Source organism: Pundamilia nyererei, unplaced genomic scaffold, assembly GCF_000239375.1.
Source record: "Pundamilia nyererei isolate P.nyererei 1_Seehausen unplaced genomic scaffold, PunNye1.0 scaffold00002, whole genome shotgun sequence".
NCBI lineage: Eukaryota > Metazoa > Chordata > Actinopteri > Cichliformes > Cichlidae > Pundamilia > Pundamilia nyererei.
In genome coordinates this window covers 6,028,815-6,048,953 of record NW_005187403.1, presented here as the reverse complement: position 1 = coordinate 6,048,953, position 20,139 = coordinate 6,028,815, and the positions used below count along the sequence as shown (strand labels likewise).

The window sequence follows — 20,139 nt, the reverse complement described above, 5'->3', positions numbered from 1 at the left end:
CATTTATGGTCATGATTTGGGTTTGTTTTGCAGCAGGTGATTTCAGGTGCTTCTATAAGCATGAAATGTATCTGCAAAAAGTCCTGTGAAAAGTTTATTTTTAACACAACTGTATATGCCAGTCTCTTGTACATTCAAACAGACTTTTTTGAGCAATTATTATTTAAAAATAATCAGCATATTTTTCAGACTTAATAATTACCTTAATGAAACTATCAGGACTACTAATAGATGTAGCTAAGTAAAACATTGTACCACACTGCTACTCGGCAGTGGGCTATTTATGATTATTTGGTTTTAATCAAATTTGCATTTTAATTACAATATTACGATGATTTTGTTGCCTTAGAGCCATAGGGAGCCAGTGGAAATATGCAACCAATCCATAGCTCCGGTGGTTCCCTGCGACTTTAACAAAAAAAAACTATCCCAGTACAAATATGGAAATGTTTTAAATGATTATAATTGCTGTAAATGATCTTTTATATTGTCGTTTATTAAAGAAAATACACTTAATGATGTACATAGAATAAGCAAATATCAAATTAAAAACAAAAGTCCTGATAAATTAAAGTCACTAAAGAAAATGGAGAATTTTACTGTACATCAACCGACAAGTTTGCTCTCACCATCTAACACTGATGGCTCACCGTGTGCCTTGTTTTCCCAAAAGTGATTATTTTTCACCTATAATCTGTCAGACCTATCTCTCATTAATGTTATCAAGTCATTTTGTATTTGAAAGAACAAGTAAAAATGTGAAATCCCTTTTTAGCGAGAAAATTCCATTAAAAATGCTTCAAAAATCACCAGCAGCATAATTACAGATTCCAGTTTAGTGACGCCAATCAGTGGAAGTGAAGCAAAGTATACACCAACTAGCTCCTGTCAATTAAGGTAACCATGGCAATAGCACCAGTGTTAGGTGCATGGGTTTACATATATGTATGTTTTTTTTGCATCGGACATACTTTTTAATACTCTAAAGAATGGTCTTTTAAACAGGGTACTTTATGGGGATTTACTCACTCGTGCAGTCAGCCTCAGCGGCCACCAAAGAAAGTTGACGACTTTCAGCTGCAGTTTCCTCCTGCTCATCGGGGCAAACACATTTCTCATAAAATCAGGTCAGGTCTCAAAAGCCAGTTAGAAGGAAGCTGAAGTTTATAATCTTTCAAACAGAGATCAGAGGGAGCGTCTCACTGATCAAACCCACTTCATGCATACATTCAAGGCAATTTATAAAACAACATTTCTCTATCACAACCAAATCATAACTTCCTGTGATGGCAACAACAAAAATCAGATTTCACCTTGAACGTATCCCAATAACTTGTTTTATTAAATAATAGGACTTTAATAATCTATAAATAATGTATTAAATGTCCCATATTTTCATGCAGGTACATAAGTGATTTGTGTCTGTGCATTTAGAGGTGCTAGTTTGTTCTTCGGTTTAGTCATTAACTAGCTCTGGGTTGTTGAGAGAAGAAGAAGAAGGAATAAACAGAGGCTTGTATAAACACAATAAACAATCCATAAATGATATTTTCACAATTCAAATAATTAAAAAGCCTAAATTAGATTTAACATGTTACTTAGCTCAGTCTGTTGCGGCCTCCGGGCAGGTTAGTTGCTCCCCCCATTTATGGTGCTTATCTTAAAGTAAGCTAACATTTTTATGAAATTATCTTAAAACAATTTAAGCAGTAGCATTCTTCTCAAAATTCTTGCAAAATCTCTAAAGCATCAGACTATTCCTTTAATGTCATTGCTTACTAATAGACAGGTTTCTATAGTAAAAAAAACAATATAGGCAACTTGAAATCATTTCAGTATGTTGTGTTCATAATACAGCACTTTAATGTGCGAATAAAATAAGACTCAAGTATAAATAAGTTCAACACTCAAATAAGTACGAAGTCAAAGAGTCAGAAAGACTCTTACATTAGGCCAAAGCAACCACAATTGTATATTATGAAGCAAAAGTGTTTCACTTAGCGGTGCTGAAAGAAAATTGGCGCTCTCTAATTACTAATATAGTGTTAATCAACTAAATACTTTATGGCACAATATTGAATACATGGCACAGCCTGTTTAAAGGGTTGAACTAAGCTCTTGTAGTAGTAAATACTTCATCCAGTCTAAGAAATGCACTGCAGCAAACATATAAGTAACCACCATTATTTGTACATGATACTAATCTACACCACTAAAAATCTACTTCTATTCTTCAGCTGCAAAAATTAAGCTTTGAGAGTTTAAAGCATATATTTTTATTTGAGTCATGTAGTGTTGCAAGTTACGCTTGAGTTTATGCGAGTGGTGGTAAACAGAAAATGTGTATCCAGGGAAATTCTGAATGTGATCACCTGATATTCTCAAAAAAAGCAAGGAAAGAGGATTAAATCCTGAACTTCAATGTCACAATTTTTCTAATAACGATACTTCAAACCAAACCAGCAGAGTTCTGTAGCTTTCAGTGACAAATACATATTTCTGTGCTCATACTTGAATGGCTAAATGAATCGGATTCATTCTAACCAGGGCCGGCTCTTTAGCTCTGATGAAACTGACTGACATTCCTTCAGTTAGCTCACTTCACTTCATAACAAGCATGTCCCTTACTGCTCATTTAAAAAGAGCTCTCACAAATATCAACACACTATTTTAACAGAGTTTGTGGCAAGAGGATGAAAATGTCACTGATGACATCAGCTGTCACCTGACAAACATTAGGCACTCGTATAATACAGTGGCAGACTGCAGGTGCTGAAACTTTGTAGCACAAATTGTCCTCTTTCAGACTGGACCCGCATGGATGCAACGAGACCCCCACAGAAGCTGAAGCTGGGTTAATGAGTGTAGCAATAAAGGTTGGCAGGGTATCAGAGCTGGGTGTCCTCTCTGGTGTCCATGCTGGACTCGTGTCTCTCTTTCAGGCTGCTGCTGTGGACAGGGGGCTCTTCGGGGACGTGAGCCAGAGGGTCCGAACGAATCAAGTAGCTGGGTGGGAGAAAGAGAGCAGAAAGCAATGAAATGCTGATGTATCTCGCTCATTATTAAAACTGCTCCATACTCACTCAGCTCACTGAAGAATGAAAGGACCAGGACATCTTAAAGGCCTCATTGTATCATATCAACCCATTAGAGTGCTTTGCTCTAATGCTCTAGGAGTTACTGGTGGTTCCTAAGATACTTAAAAGTAAACTGGGAGGCAGATCCTTCAGCTTTCAGGCCCCTAATCTGTGGAACCAGCTTCCAGTTTGGATTCAGGAGACAGACACGCTCTCTAATTTTAAGATTATGATTAAAACTTTCCTTTTTGATAATGCATACAGTTAGGGCTGAATCAGGTGACCCTGAAACCTCCCTTAGTTACGCTGCAACAGATCTAGAGTGCCGGATACTTCCCATGAGTGTTTCTTCACCACCTTTTTTCACTGTCTAAGTGTTTATACACCACTCAGTATCTAATAATTAGATATTATTCATCTCTCGCTCTCTTCCACAGCATGTCTTTTGTCATGCCCTTCCCTGAGCCTGGTTCTGCCAGAGGTTTTTTCCTGTTAAAAGGGAATTTTTCCTTCCCACTGTCACCAAGTGCTTGCTCATAGGGGGTTGTCTGATTGTTGGAGTTTTTTCTCTATTATTGTAGCGTCTTTAATTTACAATTTAAAGGCAATTGAAGCAACTTACTGACATCACCTTTATTTACCCCTCTTTTATTTATATTCATAAGAGGTGTGCTTCTTGCCACCAGACAAAATTAAGTCCAGTACACTCAAAAAAATAACTCTTTGAATGAACATAAAAAAATCATGGAAAGAATTTCCACGTAATTATATTGCTTTATTTTAGCATTAAGCAATTCTGTTAATCCAACTTAATGTACTTGAGTTGGACTAACTTGATTAATTAATGATGAATCAACTGTTTTACTACAGTTGAGTCCAACTTAATTTAATTGAGTTGATCCAACCAATGCAAATTACGTTAGTACAACAAAAATGCTTAATTGTGATAGAAAGCCATTTATTAATGTGGAAATCCTTTCCATGATTAGTTTACATTCATTTATAAAGTTATTTATTTTTGGAGTGTTCAACAAAGTGTAACAAAGTCTAGAGTCTTGTTAACATAAAATGTTAATGGATTTATAATAACTTGCACTCCTCTTATCTTTACCAGGGTTGCAGTGACACTGGGGCCTATCCCAGATAGGGTGGGAGTCAGAGTACTGGACAGGTCACCAGTCTATCGCAGAGAGACAGACAACCATTTGCACTCATGTTCATAGATATTTTAGAAACACCAATTAACCTAAACCTAATTTATGCATGACTTTAACTGTGGCAGGAAACCAGAGTACCCAGAAAGAACCCACTGCAAACTTGGCCAGATTGCAGATTTGAACCCAAGACCTTCTTGCTGTGAGGCAACAGTGCTAACTGTGCCACCGAGCTGTCAATCTAGAGTTAAAAAAAATAGGGAAACTATGATTACAAGGCTTTATATAGAATTTTCTGTACGTTTTTGTCCTTTACAGGTTAAACCACAATAAATAGCTAATAGTGTGTGTATGGTTGTCTGTCTCTTCTAACCCCAGTGATTTTCCTGTGGTTTGAACTCTTGTCTGATCTTGTGAATTTTGTGAATCCAGGCAACTAACCACTCTTACTAGATTGTATCATGTCATCTCAACAAGAATAAATTAAGTTGCTGGATTTCATGCAGATCCTACATGATTTAATTACGTTCACCACAGAAACATGAAATTATTTTGTTCACATTGCAAGTTTGAATTTTGTAAACGTAACAACCACTCAATTTCATTTTTTTGAGTGTACTCTTTTCGATGTCTGCTCATTAATTGCAACATAATCTACTATAAAAACCAGCTAAGTCTTTATCTCTTTACAGCTTAGATGCCTAATAAACTGACAAAAATGTAAAGTTGTAGCATGTAAAATTAGTTAATATGCCATTTTTATGGATTTGCTCTACAAATTACATTAATTCATTAATAACATAAAAATATTGGCAATTCACTTTATTTTAATTATAGTGTGCACTAATATCTTACTGGCATTTTTTTTTCTTTTTCCCTCACCGTTGAATAATTTGTCATCAGACATGTAAATACATCGAAATACAACGATGTGGAGGAAGGGAAATACACAGCGCAGCAACATAAAGTAGTAAAACTTACACAACATCATTGAGCTCCAGCCTAGTGTCAGGAGATGGGTTAATAAGGACATAGGAGAGAGTATTTTGGTGATCGTTCTGTTCATCTGAAACACAAACATCACCACAGTCAAGCACAAAAGGCGATGCCATGATCAAACTGTATTTGCAGGATCATGAGTTGAATACCTTGTAGGTAACCCAGATTAACTCTGTTCATGACGTCACTGGCTGTCAGATTTGTCAGGTCATCTACAGGTACACAAACAGCAGTTAGATTAAAAACAATTAAATACCGAGCTGTCGGTTTTCTCGTGTCTATCATTACCATATCCAGATGTGGGGAGGCCCAGGTGCCTCATGCGGTTGCGGACCAGTTCTGACAGCTCTTCCCTCTCAGAGCGCCTGTAGAGGTTGAGGCGCTGCTGGGCAATGCGCTGGGCGTTTTCTTTGCTCGAATCCCGGCTTGCCCCCTGCCACCGCACACTTTTCTTACTCAGACGCCGAGCCCACTGCATGCTCTTCTTCCTCAACAGGGGGTGATCGGATGGGTCGTTGTTGCGAGACTCGTCCCCCTTATCCTTTGTGTCCTCGCAGTCATCAACGCTGACTGACACCTGCGACTAAGGTGGCGAGACAATAAGTTACATTTACACATCTTTAAAGAAGGGAGGCTGACCATTATTCATTGAGGTAAATCATTTTCTTCTGTTTTTAGTTTTTGCTCAAGCACCAAAATGAGATCTCAATGGAAATACATCACTGCATACATTCATTTGTTTTTTGTGTATTTAATAAATAAGTTCTTGGACTGGAGATTGATAGCCTGACATCTTGCTTAGATCTCACCTCAGAAGTGCAGAAAATGTGTGACTCAGTTCGATAGATCCCAATAGGAATTTCAGCACTAGAGGAGCAGAGCTTCTGGAACAGTCTCCCGTAAGTGCCAATCCACAGATCCTCCTCTTTTACTTTCATCTAGAACAGCACATGATAGCATATACTATTAGGGCATATGGGCTGCACTGTGCTTCTTTCTTTTCATTAATTCTGTTTTTCTGTCACACTCACAGCACACAGGTATCCTGATCCTGGGGTGGTATCCAGCCCCAGCAGCAGTCTTGCAATAAGGATCATGTAGTCCTTCACAAAAGACTAACAAAGAATTGCAGAAGATTACTTGTATCGCTTCATACATACACATACACATAGCCATGACAGCTATAAATGCAATAGAAAAAAAAAAGGGAAACCTTTTAATCAGTCACTGAACACAAGAGGGCACTTGTGCTTTATGATGGTAACACTGCTCACCATCTTCAGGTGATGCTGTTTTTCTGCTGCTATGAGCCATCATTCAGACATTACTCATTTCTTTCACCTAGTGTTAAAAAAGAGTCACCTCAGACTACGCGTTTCGCTGCAAGTGTGTACCAACCTGGTAGAGCAGGGTGTCCAGCATGCTGATACTGAAGACTCTGCCCGCAGCGAAGGGTAGGCGAAACATGAAGGCCAAGTTGGAGCCTTTGTCACGCTCCTTCTGTGGGGGAGAGACAGGACACACATAAAGCAAAGCATCTGTAAAGGCCTACAGGGCAACTAACCGTAAGCTCCCTCATGCTGTTTTTACCTTTTCCAACTTAGAGAGAGAGTATGAGTAGCAGTCCTTCGCTCTGAACTGCATGAATCTCATGTTGGATGGGTGAGTAAGCTCTGTGATTATACTGAGACTGGGAAACAACCTTGAGTGGGAGAAAGTGATAGAAAAAAAAGAGGAATTAGAAGCTCAGGCATCATTTCATAACAAACTGACTGCGGTTCATGAATAATATATGAACGACTGGAAAAAATGCTCACTTTACCTGAACATTGTCTGCACGTTGACAATAGTTTTGGCATCGGCCATGTAATCTTCCTCGGCGCTCATGGTGCTCTCTTTATCCACAACGACCAGGTTATCGGCGTAGATGATCCCACACTGGAGCAGGCTGTCCAGACTGAAATATACACACACAATAAAAACGCAGAATATAACATAAAAAAGTAAATGTAATAAATATCAAAACTGAAAATGAAAGCAGAAAATTATGTGACATTCTCACTTGTCTATGGATCCAGCCATGTAGTAGACCATTGGGAAACAGCAGATGGCCTCCAAGAAGTGATTATCAGGCCTGAGGGAAGTATATATGGTGCATTTAGCTTCCATGAACCTTATTACATGAATATATAACAGATTTTAAAGAGATAAGTGTATCATTCAAACATAGAAAAGTTGTAGCCCAAGCTTCCTTTCTCTGAAAACATGTTGGCTTCCTCTAGTACTTTTTAAATATTTTGCTGTGTGTAGCCACACTTCTGATATTATGTAAATATAGTGTTACTAATGATGTTTATCTTTCTGTCGTATGTAAAGAGTGTTGAACTGCTGCACTGTTAAAAAGAGCTACACAAAAAGTGAATAGTATTTCTTGTAGACATGCCATTTCTTGTCATTTTGTTTAATGTGCAGCGGTGAATTATAACAACATGAGATGGGCCAAATTTGAAATATTGAGCATTTGATCATTCAAATCTCAGCTGGCAAAATGAAATGGCCCTGACGTCTCCTCAAAAGAACAAGACAAACACAAAATAAAGTCTATTAAAGTAGAAAGCATTAAGATTTTTGACTATAGTAGCTGCTATGCTCTTATAATATATGCAACAGTGAGCACAAGTTCCCCAAAGCACTTAAATGGTAGCTTTAATTCCCTGTTAGTGTCTTCAGGCTGAGGGATGAGTCCACTCAGAGAGATTTAGCTGCTGACAGAACGTCACTGCATATGCATCTGCCCAGTCCTGCTGACTAGAGACCCAAGGCTGTCGTAAATGCGTGGGTGTTTGTATTTGTATGCGTGCGACACCAATAGGAAGAGAGAAAGAGAGAGCGCCGCATGAACGGAGAGTTATTGTTATCTGTCTGTTTCCATGAGAGTCCTGAGAGCTGGCATGTGGGGGCTGAAAGGGACACATCAGGGCTGTGGATGAAAGCCTGCGTAGTGCTCTCCAAAGAAATCATTTTCTCCATCTTTTCCTCCCCTTGTAGCAATCTAAATCATTCAGGTTCAAGGCAAAGCAAGTTACCATGGTGACCGTCTGGAGGTACAGAGAGCAGCGTTTTTATTTTCTTTGTCACTCAAAACACACCGTCACTGCAAGCGGTACAGCACTAACCTAACATCAGGGCTGACAATGGAGTCCCGCCTCCACAGCCGTGTCCTAAGTGCTCGGCTGACGCAGGCTTTTAACATACACAATGTTTCCCGGTGTGAAACGGTGAAGGATGGAGTGAAGGGAGAAGAAAGGGACAGTGTGCGTGTGGCAGGCGTGTGTGCGCGCCGCGAGGGCGAACTCACGGGTTATCCAACAGCAAGACAATAGGGTTGAGTTCTTTCCTGGGTCTGTAATAGGCTCTGAGAGGCACTATGAAGTTATAGAGACCGTTCCCTGCTGTTTCGGCTGAAACGATTATGAGCTTGTTTTTAAACCCGTACGCTTTGGCATCCTCGAAGCTGTTGTGCCTGCACCCCTGCAAAGACAGAAAAAACTCAGAAACATGGAGGTATTTCAGGATTGCTTTTATGAAGTGAAGGACAGAGAGAGGAGAGAGGGAGTGATTGAGGCAGTAAGTAATTTGAGTGACTAAGTTGAAGGAACATCGACTGCCCACCTGGTCCAGACGTAGGCAGCAAAACGGGGCTTTTTCAGCCAACAGATGGCAAAGGGTGGGCGAGCTCCCAATGTACGGAGAGTTAGGGGGATAACCTTTCACATACCTGGCAACGAATCCAAAAAGCATGAACGACACATTTCATAAACCATACAGGACTTTCCTTTCCTTTATTTTTTAATAAAAACACCCAAACTGGCCTCTGTTACTTGGAGAGAAAAAAGGAAATATGACGGAGTATCTTTATTATATGTACAGCACATTAGCACGGGCCACTACAGAAATCTAACAGGTAAGAAACATTGTTTGTTTGTTTGAGGGTTGTTGTTTTTTTTGCATAATATATAGGCGGATACTACAAAACAGTGAAGAAAATAGTTGTATTAAACATTAAGTTTGTCTTAATTTGCACATGGATGTATGCCTGGTATTCAGAATGCTGGCATATATTAAATGTGTATTTTATGTCACCATGGCTGAAGTTCATGTTGTTCTTGTTCAAGTTGAACAAGAACAACATGAACCCATGCCAGCATGCTAAAGTTCATGTTGTGAACTTAAACAAGAATGCAAACTTAAAGCAAAAATACAAGATTACAAAAAATTATGTTCTATCTGAGAAAAATTTAAGCCTAATAAATAACGAGTAATCATACTCGCTAATAATACTCCCTGCTGTTTTTTTTAAAATCAGTTTCTTTAGGTGTGGTTTCTGCTCGGTCTCCTTGTAAATAGGTTTAAGAATAGACTGTATATAATAGATGGAAGTCGCTACCATCTAAAACTGTGTCATATTTTACAAAACAAACATCAGTGGCAGTGACTAAGACCATAATATTACAAAGTTGTTAACTGAAGTTATAAATAAAATGAGCAATGGGCTCGTAGACTTCAATACCTTTTAATTGTGAAGCCAGATATTTTGAACCTTGCTGTCCAGTAAAAACAACGTAGATTCAAAAAAGATACATAAACACTATGAACACAGAGGCTATGTCCATCTTTTAGATACAGTTAATGGCTTTAACGTGCATTTTCACAGCAAGAGAGTCCTGGTTTTGAATCCAGTTACCATCTGCCACCTTTTTATGTGTGTTTTTATGTCCTCCCTGTCAGCTGGTAATTCTCAAAGATGTGAGAGTGAATGGCTGGCTCTCTGAGAACAACATGAACTTCAGCCATGGTGACATAAAATACACATTTAATACCTGCCAGCATTCTGAATACAAGGCATACATCCATGTGCAAATTAAGACAATCTTAATGTTTAATACAACTATATTTGTCTGGCAGGGTGTGACCTGCCTTTCCCTCTATGAGAGCTGGTTTAGACTCCAGTCTTCCCACTACCCCGAACTGGACAAGAAGTTAAGAAAATAGACTGGTGGTATTAAACTGTGTGTGTTTACACGTGCACAGAAAACCAGAATCCTTACTCTGTAGATGAGTGGCCTTTTTCATCTGTGAAGACCGAGTCATCTTCTGATTGGTCACTTAGCAGGTCACATGGCAAGATTGAGGCAGAGTCTGCTAATTCCTGAACCGGAGCAATGCTCGGCCTACGACTTCCAGTTCCATTTACTGTAGGTGGGACCAGTTTACCTACTGGGGCATCAGGAGGGGTTGTATTCTGAAGATCCATGGCAACCGTACCTGTAAATACATCCATTCTGGTTCATATGAATCTCAGTCCTAAGTTTGATCGAACGTGATCAGTTTGTTTTCTTTCTCACCCATGCTGGCAATGATGCTGTGGACAGGAAGCTGTGAAGGCCCATCAAAGAGTCCCCCAGCAGGACCACCCTTCTTCTCCTCTTGGTTGAAGATGAAGGCTGAGTTTTCCTCCTTGGTGATGTTGATGTAGTAGCATGTGTCTGTAGAAGCCATGATGTGGCGTGGCCCAGGGTTTAACAGGATGCTCTTGTTGTCTTCCCTCTTTATACCAATCAGACAAACACCATACCTGGGGATCACATACCTGCCGTTAGACTAAAGCGCCTGAACAACCTGCTTGATGGAAGACTGAGGACAAAAGAAAAAGAGCAGTTCTACTCGTAAGTTTAAAGACTAGATTTTCAGATTGGATGAGCACAGAAACTTCAAATTAAAACTGAAAATTCAGTAGTAAGTCTTTTAATTGCTTAAAAGCTATTAAGAGCTTTAATAAGATTTGCAATCTTAAAGCATATTTGTTGGTGTTTCTGCTCATTCTTTCTCATCTAAACAGATATATCTTATCAGAGATGTCATCAAAGAGGTATAAGTTTGAGGTATTATTAGCTAATTATATTTTACAGCATGAAAAAAAGAAAAACTTTAATTTGCATCTTAATGAGAGCTCCAAGATTAATAATTAACCTCCATGCATATTAAGTGTACTTATTGTCTTAAATGTACTTGTTATTCCTATATCAAATTAATTTTCATTATAGCACTTTGCTAAAATTATACAAAACAGGTGTTAAGAAATACTGAGCTTTCCTTGATAACCTGATACAATCCCACAAAAGATCTTCTGACTGATATTGTTTTGCAGCTAGTTCAATTGCTAATATGATATGCCGTTCTCTCTTAGAACCCGATGAATAGTAGATTTTAGTTTGAACACAACACTAATACCTCTCCCTGATGGCAGTGGACTCTTCCAGCAGGACAAAGCGACTACTAGACTGTACATGAAAGACATGGGAACACAAGAAAAACCCCAAAGTGGAGCTTCTTACGTCCTATTTTGATGGAGCATCAGTATGATTCTTATGTCATGTCCAAACACTATAGGCACAGCCACATGCTCCTTATCCAGGGGTTGAAGGAGGTTGGAACAATCCAGAACGGCATCTACAGTTAACGAGTTGTTACATCTGAGTGGTAGTTGCACAAAATACTGTCAAGCAACATCTGTTTTTACGAGCTGCATTGTGGTTCTCCTTTTAACTGATGCCACTGAGGGAGTTAAGTCAACAGATGACCCCGCCTGCATGTATCCTTTTTTTCATTTCATCCCTGCAATGCGCTCATGGTTCAGATAAGAAGTTGTGTTTGTGGTACTTGGTAAGTGGAGTAATTTTTTAAAAGTAGCACATAATTTCAAATTGAATGTTTCAGTCCATTTTACTAAAAAAGATAGTAAGATCAGGTTAGACTGGGTAGTTTTTCAGTGATGTTGTTTAGTGTACAGTGATTAACTGTGTTAATTTAATTTAGTGTAATTTTACTTTATTTAGAAAGTGGGGCAATACACATTAATGAACATTTTAACAAATGTAAATATGCCAGATTATAGCCCTGGGCTAATTTCCATCTGCAGACCCTCTGCCAGGTTGGTGTTACACACAAAATAGTCAAAACATACAAAGACACTATTTACAGATCATGTGACGTGGATTTAAACAGTGATTACATCATATTAGAACAAACAATGACAAGAGGAGTGGACAACAGAGGACAATACAGAGAACAATAACGGAAACACATCAATTATATTGCACAAACCCCAGTATTACACATGCCCTGACTGTCGGGTTATTGCACTGACCCATTACATTAATAGTTGTTTCCCTTTTTGTAATACACTAACTCTTTTTCACGTCTAATGTAAAGCATGATTAATTAAACATGATCAGATCACATGTTTGTGCGTCCCTCAGCCACCCTTTTAAGTGACTCTTAAAGATACAAAGGCTTGTACTTTCCCTGACAGTCAAAGACTCACTCCTTGATACGACAGAGCATTCTGTGAAAAGGTGGTCCGTCTAAATGCCCATTCACAATCACCTCTCACAGTGGCTCGAGTCAGTCGAGACCCGACAACACTGCTAGACTTTTGTTTAATAAGATCACTCATTGGTGGAGGTGCCAGACCATGTATAACTTTGTATATTAGACAGACAGGTGCTGAACTGGTGCAGGGCAGACTGTGGTATCTTTGGTCACTGCTAAATTAGGTTGTGTGTAGCACCAGAGACAGTGTAACAGAGAGACATGAGACACAATTCTAAATTGAAAATTATGGAAAATTATTGGACGGAAAGAAGAAGCCCCTAAAGTCTTATGTGTGTGCAAAGCCAGCATAATTTTAGGCAGCCTTCATCAGATATAACTGAATATACTGGACATGAAGTTTTTAGGTCTCATTAACCTTTGAAATGAAATTAATTTAGATAAAGCTTCAAATTCATTCTAACTATTTAATCTTGAATAGTTTTTAAACTTTAAACTCTGCCCTATGCAGAACAGTTGTTTGATGGGTCTTAAAGCTGCTGATAGGTGGATTTAGATACCTTTGGACAGGGACAAGCTAACGGTTCTACTTATTTCTGGTTTTCAAGCCATGATTAGCTAACTGATTGATGCTAGTAGCTTTATTTGCAAAGGACTGATATAAGGATGATATGAGCTTCCTTTTATAATTCTAGGCAAGACAGTATTTGGCACAGCTTTTTCTTCAAACAAGAGCAGAAGTGTTATCTAAACATGCATGAAATTAAAACCAGTGTTTTTGTAGTCTGCGGCACACAGAATATGACTTTCACCAGAAAAGCACTGCTGAAGCACTTAATGCTGTGTAACACTAAGCTAAACAGACAAGCAAACATTTTAATCTCTGAGGGAGATGCGTTTGCTTACAAAGCTACTCACTTCTTGTGAGCATGAAAGGAGGCATATGTGAAGCTTTTGCCATTGTACTCTCCAAAGAACTTGCTGTCACACACTTTGATGTGGTAGACCTCGTTGCCGGAGCAACATCCATACATCCTCTGCCATTGCTCCGGGGATTGCTGTCCTTCTCTGGAATCATTCAGAGGAAATACAGACGGATGGGTAAATTTAACACGTAAACCTATTCAGTCTATTCAGCATCAGTGATAATCATCAGTTGTGAAAGAAAAACTCTCTTCTTTGCTGCACACCTACCTGTAGACCCTTGGGGTCTCAAAAGTCTCCTGGCGAAAGCAGGCAGCTTAATTTATCTGTGTCAGTCAGGCAGTTTTGTGCTAATATGCCCTTTGTAATGACTTCCGGTTATTACTGTAATTGTTCAAGTGCTTTGATGGAGTTTAATGGGCTGTGAGAGATGCTCAGAACAACCCCAAGGTGGTGGTTTACAGACTTGCTTCTTAGTAGTTATTAATATTTGCATAAGAAGACATGTAAATTGGATTTCTCACTCTAACTTTCATATTTCTGAGTAAAAGGAAAAATAACTTGCTCGTGACGATTGGTAACTCCTGATCCCCTTTTATTTCCCACTGCAGTGCCATGATGAGCTGCATGTCACTAAAACCTAGCGTTTCACACAAAACGCCCACACAAGTGAAGGAAACATGCAGAATGAAATACGGTACGTTCAGGTACATATTGTTACACTTGTGTGGAAAATGTCTGCAATTTTAAAAATTTAGAATAGAAAATACACAAAGCTTTTTTTTTTCTGAAGGGTTGACAGGAACACAGCAAGCACTAACTAAAGCCTATTTATTCTTCATTAATGCTGTTTCCCTTGAGCACTGAAATCAGCTTTTAAGCGAGATCTGTTTGCATGCTGTGAAAAAATCATTTTCCACTGGAGTGCTTTTCATACGGCGCTACAAAGGAAACACATGCTAAAAAAATCAATCTCGGTGGCGGCTGTTCTCTCTTTTGGTGCACTCTCTCCTACATCCTGCTGAGCTTCACAATGAGCTGGGACTTTTGTCTTTGGCTTGGCTTTCTCACCTCTCTGTGGCAGCTCCATGGGCCCTATTTATGCATCAGCAGACATGAAAATGTGAAGAAATTTGAACTTTGCAGTCTCACTAAGGAGTAATCAAACAGCCTGAGGAGGTTTTGTAGAAGAACTGACCGTCCACGGGAAGTGTGTACAAGGAGTGTAACCAAAGTGGAGGTGGCAGGACAAACACAGTTGAGAGCCAGCATGGCGTACTTGAACTCTTCCTCGCAAACAACATGATCTGAAAATGAAGAAAATAGTTGATCAGCAGAGCTGGCTGAGAACTACTCACAGTACTCTACAACTTGCACTAATGTTATAATGGGGTGATTATATTATGTGTCACTGTACAAAGTTGTATCAGCCCCATCATCACTGCAAAGGCAAGTATATGATAAGGCTTAGCCAAGGTCATGTGTGCATTTACTTGTGTGCACAATCAGAGCTGTCTTACAGATTTGTATTTGTTAACAAATACACTTAACTCCCCAAATTCTTGCTAAATCACAATCTCATTAATTTTTACAGTACATGCTGGTGTTATGGGGAGTTACACATTTATGCCGAGCTAAGCTAATCAACTCTTGGCTTTCGCCTGACATTTAAACCTGAAATAGCTAACTGTATGGGCAGTTGTTAGGTGTAAAAGAACAAACTGGAAGGTTTATAAATGTCTGATTACCACAGACTCAACAAAAGCTACTGGTAAATAGACTCACTGGCCATTTCATTATGTACACCTAGCTAGTACTCGGTTGGACCTCTTTTTTCTGAAGTACTCAGAACACCCATCTGGCACCGGCAACCATGTCATGTTCAAAGTCACTTAAATCAGCTTTCTTCTCCATTCTGATGCTCACTTTGAACTTCAGCACGTCGCTTTAACCAAACATGCCCCCTGAGCCAGGGCGACTGTGGCTCAGGGGGTTGGGAATCGCATCTCTAACCGGAAGGTTGCCGGTTCGATCCCTGGGCTCTCTCTCCTGGTCGTTGTGTCCTTGGGCAAGACACTTTACCCTACTTGCCTACTGGTGTTGGCCAGAGGGGCCGATGGCGCGATATGGCAGCCTCGCTTCTGTCAGTCTGCCCCAGGGCAGCTGTGGCTACAACTGTTGGTTGCCTCCACCAGTGTATGAATGTGAGAGTGACTGAATAGTGGTATTGTAAAGTGCTTTGGGTGCCTTGAAAAGCGCTATATAAATCCAATCCATTATTATTATTATTATTATTATCCACTAAGTTGCTGCCATGTGATTGATTAGCTGCTTGTGCTAACGAGATGTTGAACAGGTATACCAAATAAAGTGACCAATGAGTGTATATGAAGGGAAAGAAGTGGGCTGTAAAATAATTCCCCATTTGCTTTTTTTATGGGCAAAAAAATAATTTCTGTTGTTTTGTCTGAGCACACCACCACAGTGCATTTTAAACCACACAATCAAGCTTTGATTTAAAGTTCAGACTTTAATTCAAGGGGTGAATAAAAGGGTTTAATAAAAGTGTTGCACTAGCTGTTTAGGAATTACAGCCATTTTTATATATAGTTCCTATTTAGCCAGATGTCCAAAGGTCATTGGACTGATAAACAGTTTCATGGTCAGGTGAGGCCTCTCCCCTCATTATTCCATATCAAATAAAGCGGATAAAAACTCTCAGCTTCAGTCGACCTTAACTGTTTACATTTAAATCCACCATGATGATGTACAGAGGCAAAATTACAAAACAACTGTGTCATTGTCCAAAAAGTTACTGACTTGACTGAACATGTATTTGCGTGATTGCTTCATTATTTCATTTAGAAACTCTCACCTGCAAATTTAACATGGAACTTATTTTCAGGTTTGAGTATCTGGACATATAGGGGACAATTTGGAGCAAAGTCTTTCACTGCCCAAGCTCTCAGGATGGTCTGATGGTCCTGAGGGGGTAAACAACAAAAATTATGCAGCTGTCTCTGTGACAGACAGCATTAATTTCTGAAAACTCATAAATCAGAATTACAGCACAGTTCATAATTTGTCATTTGTTATTTTTTGTCTTACTGCAGCCATGCGATCCACCTCGTTACGGCTGCTCAATATGAAACAAGCCTCTGCATCATCCATTCTGCAGAATTGTGACAAAATTGACAAATTATTAAATGTCATGTTACACAAAAAAACAAAACAGCGGCAGAGAAAATACAACCCACAAAAGACAAAGCTGAAATGATAACAGTGAGGCGAGACAACAACAATCTTTGATTGAATTTTCAGATTAGCATTGCTCGCTTGCAGGCAGACAAAACAAGCTGAAATAATATATACTGTATACTGAAGGTGCTGAGAATATGGAACTGATTTTGCATATGATTAACAGAGCCAGGAGAGTGCAGAATGCAAAACAAAGTGTGGGAGGATTTGAAACAGTGCCAGATGCAGAATATAAGCTCTACACGCCCAGTCCTCGACTTCTAATTGCTCTGTCAGAAACCTGCCAAATGTATACAGTGAATTTACACAATCCATTACATCAATGTAATTTTGATTTGAATAAAGTTAGGACATGCCGTATGGTACAGCTGTACAGTCAGCACAGGACTGAGAAGTGCCAGGGTGTGTTTATGTTTACAGTTATTAATTATTATTATTAATTATTAATAAAATGTTTTCAAAGATGGCAGCTATGGTGGGGGATCCCCTGAATTTGCTCTCTAATTCTTATGGTTCTTTACTTTTAATGGAGGAAAACACATTACATAAAAGTTGCAGATTGATCTGCATAATTTTAACTGAAATAAATAATTGAACCTATTCAACCTGTCTATAAAATCAGTTTTATCCATTCCCACTTCTCCACCACCACGCAAAACCAAATAGCTGCCGAAGAAGATCAAGCATAAGACTGTAGTACTGCACAAGGCTAGAATGGACTACAAGACGACAACAAGGTTGGTGAGAAGGTAACAACTGTTGATGTGATTTAGAAATGGAAAAATATATATATATAACTTCTCTTCCTCCCCTCACAATAACAGGAGACCTGTTTTCCTTCCCTCATCCCCAACTGATGGCCCCGCCCCTCCTTCCAACTGTCAGCAAAGCGCTTGCTCATAGGGGATTATATGATTGTTAGGGTTTTCTCTGTTTTCCTGGTATTATTGCGGAGTCTTTAACTTATAATATAAAGTACCTTGAGGCAACTGTTGTTTAATTTGGCGCTATATAAATAAAACTGAACTGAAGTCACCACTGGTAACACACTATGCTGTGATAAACTGAAATCTTGCAGTGCCTGCAAGGTCCCCCTGCCAAAGAAGGCACACGTACAGACCTGTCTTAAGTTTGCCAGTGAACATCTAAATGATCCAGAGAGAGCGCTGTGGTCACATGAAACCTAAATCAAGCTCTTCAGCATCAACTCGGACTTTGAAGAAAGATTAATACTAAGTATGACCCAAAGTCATCCTCACAGTCAAGCACAGAGTTGGAAAAATACTTTGGGGCTGTTTTTCCATGACCTTGACCCAAAACATACTGCCAAGGTAACAGAGGCGTGGCTAAAGAAGAAGCACATTAAGTTCATATAGTGGCCTAGCCAGTCTCCAGACTTCAATCCTATAGAAAATCTGTGGAGGCAGCTGAAGCTTTGAGTTGCCAAGCAGCAGCCAACAAACATAAAGGAGAGAGTGTCTGGAAGGAGGAGCGGAACAAAATCCCTCCTGTCTGCAACTACAAGAAACATCTTGCTGTCGCTGTTGCAAACAAGGGTACCAAGTACTAAGTTATGTTTTGCTTGAGGATCGAATACTTATTTCACTCAATCATATGCAAATCAGTTTCTAACTTCTATGTAATGTATTTTTTCTGGATTTTGTTTGATATTCTCTCTATTAAAATTCAAATGAAACTACCATAAAAATCAAAGACTTTTTTTGAGGTAAGCAAACTTACAAATTAAGCAAAGCACCAGATAATTATTCCTTTATATCCTTTACTTTACAGGGAGTGCAGAATTATTAGGCAAATGAGTATTTTGTCCACATCATCCTCTTCATGCATGTTGTCTTACTCCAAGCTGTATAGGCTGGAAAGCCTACTACCAATTAAGCATATTAGGTGATGTGCATCTCTGTAATGAGAAGGGGTGTGGTCTAATGACATCACCACCCTATATCAGGTGTGCATAATTATTAGGCAACGTCCTTTCCTTTGGCAAAATGGGTCAAAAGAAGGACTTGACGGGCTCAGAAAAGTCAAAAATAGTGAGGTATCTTGCAGAGGGATGCAGCAGTCTCAAAATTGCAAAGCTTCTGCAGCGTGATCATCGAACAATCAAGCGTTTCATTCAAAATAGTCAACAGGGTCGCAAGAAGCGTGTGGAAAAACCAAGGTGCAAAATAACTGCCCATGAACTGAGAAAAGTCAAGCGTGCAGCTGCCAAGATGCCACTTGCCACCAGTTTGGCCATATTTTAGAGCTGCAACATCACTGGAGTGCCCAAAAGCACAAGGTGTGCAATACTCAGAGACGTGGCCAAGGTAAGAAAGGCTGAAAGACGACCACCACTGAACAAGACACACAAGCTGAAACGTCAAGACTGGGCCAAGAAATATGTCAAGACTGGTTTTTCTAAGGTTTTATGGACTGATGAAATGAGAGTGAGTCTTGATGGGCCAGATGGATGGGCCCGTGGCTGGACTGGTAAAGGGCAGAGAGCTCCAGTCCGACTCAGACGCCAGCAAGGTGGAGGTGGAGTACTGGTTTGGGCTGGTATCATCAAAGATGAGCTTGTGGGGCCTTTTCGGGTTGAGGGTGGAGTCAAGCTCAACTCCCAGTCCTACTGCCAGTTTCTGGAAGACACCTTCTTCAAGCAGTGGTACAGGAAGAAGTCTGCATCCTTCAAGAAAAACATGATTTCCATGCAGGACAATGCTCCATCACACACGTCTAAGTACTCCACAGCGTGGCTGGCAAGAAAGGGTATAAAAGAAGAAAAACTAATGACATGGCCTCCTTGTTCACCTGATCTGAACCCCATTGAGAACCTGTGGTCCATCATCAAATGTGAGATTTACAAGGAGGGACAACAGTACACCTCTCTGAACAGTGTCTGGGAGGCTGTGGTTGCTGCTGCACGCAATGTTGATGGTGAACAGATCAAAACACTGACAGAATCCATGGATGGCAGGCTTTTGGGTGTCCTTGCAAAGAGAGGTGGCTATAATGGTCGCTGATTTGTTTTTGTTTTGATTTTGAATGTCAGAAATGTATATTTGTGAATGTGGAGATGTTATATTGGTTTCACTGGTAAAAATAAATAATTGAAATGGGTATATATTTGTTTTTTGTTAAGTTGCCTAATAATTATGCACAGTAATAGTCACCTGCACACACAGATATCCCCCTAAAATAGCTAAAACTAAAAACAAACTAAAAACTACTTCCAAAAACATTCAGCTTTGATATTAATGAGTTTTTTGGGTTCATTGAGAACATGGTTGTTGTTCAATAATAAAATTATTCCTCAAAAATACAACTTGCCTAAT

At 39.4% G+C, this 20,139-nt stretch overlaps 1 protein-coding gene across 2 annotated transcripts in view; it reads right to left on the bottom strand.

Annotated features, from left to right (window-relative positions):
- Positions 1 to 1,548: 1,548 nt before the first annotated feature.
- Positions 1,549 to 20,139, bottom strand: part of kcnt1a (potassium sodium-activated channel subfamily T member 1a) — a 41,299-nt gene continuing 22,708 nt past the window's right edge. For both annotated transcript variants that reach the window (XM_005720267.1, XM_005720268.1), the window contains 18 exons: positions 16,655 to 16,718; positions 16,422 to 16,530; positions 14,745 to 14,853; positions 13,541 to 13,690; positions 10,636 to 10,865; positions 10,339 to 10,555; positions 8,903 to 9,008; positions 8,589 to 8,761; positions 7,293 to 7,364; positions 7,053 to 7,187; positions 6,821 to 6,932; positions 6,629 to 6,730; positions 6,262 to 6,345; positions 6,040 to 6,168; positions 5,519 to 5,813; positions 5,380 to 5,442; positions 5,213 to 5,297; positions 1,549 to 3,006 (listed from right to left, as the gene is read on the bottom strand). In XM_005720267.1, coding sequence (XP_005720324.1) covers positions 2,889 to 3,006; positions 5,213 to 5,297; positions 5,380 to 5,442; positions 5,519 to 5,813; positions 6,040 to 6,168; positions 6,262 to 6,345; positions 6,629 to 6,730; positions 6,821 to 6,932; positions 7,053 to 7,187; positions 7,293 to 7,364; positions 8,589 to 8,761; positions 8,903 to 9,008; positions 10,339 to 10,555; positions 10,636 to 10,865; positions 13,541 to 13,690; positions 14,745 to 14,853; positions 16,422 to 16,530; positions 16,655 to 16,718 — 2,353 coding nt within the window. In that variant the 3' untranslated portion in view covers positions 1,549 to 2,888. The remainder of the gene's footprint in view (positions 3,007 to 5,212; positions 5,298 to 5,379; positions 5,443 to 5,518; positions 5,814 to 6,039; positions 6,169 to 6,261; positions 6,346 to 6,628; positions 6,731 to 6,820; positions 6,933 to 7,052; positions 7,188 to 7,292; positions 7,365 to 8,588; positions 8,762 to 8,902; positions 9,009 to 10,338; positions 10,556 to 10,635; positions 10,866 to 13,540; positions 13,691 to 14,744; positions 14,854 to 16,421; positions 16,531 to 16,654; positions 16,719 to 20,139) is intronic.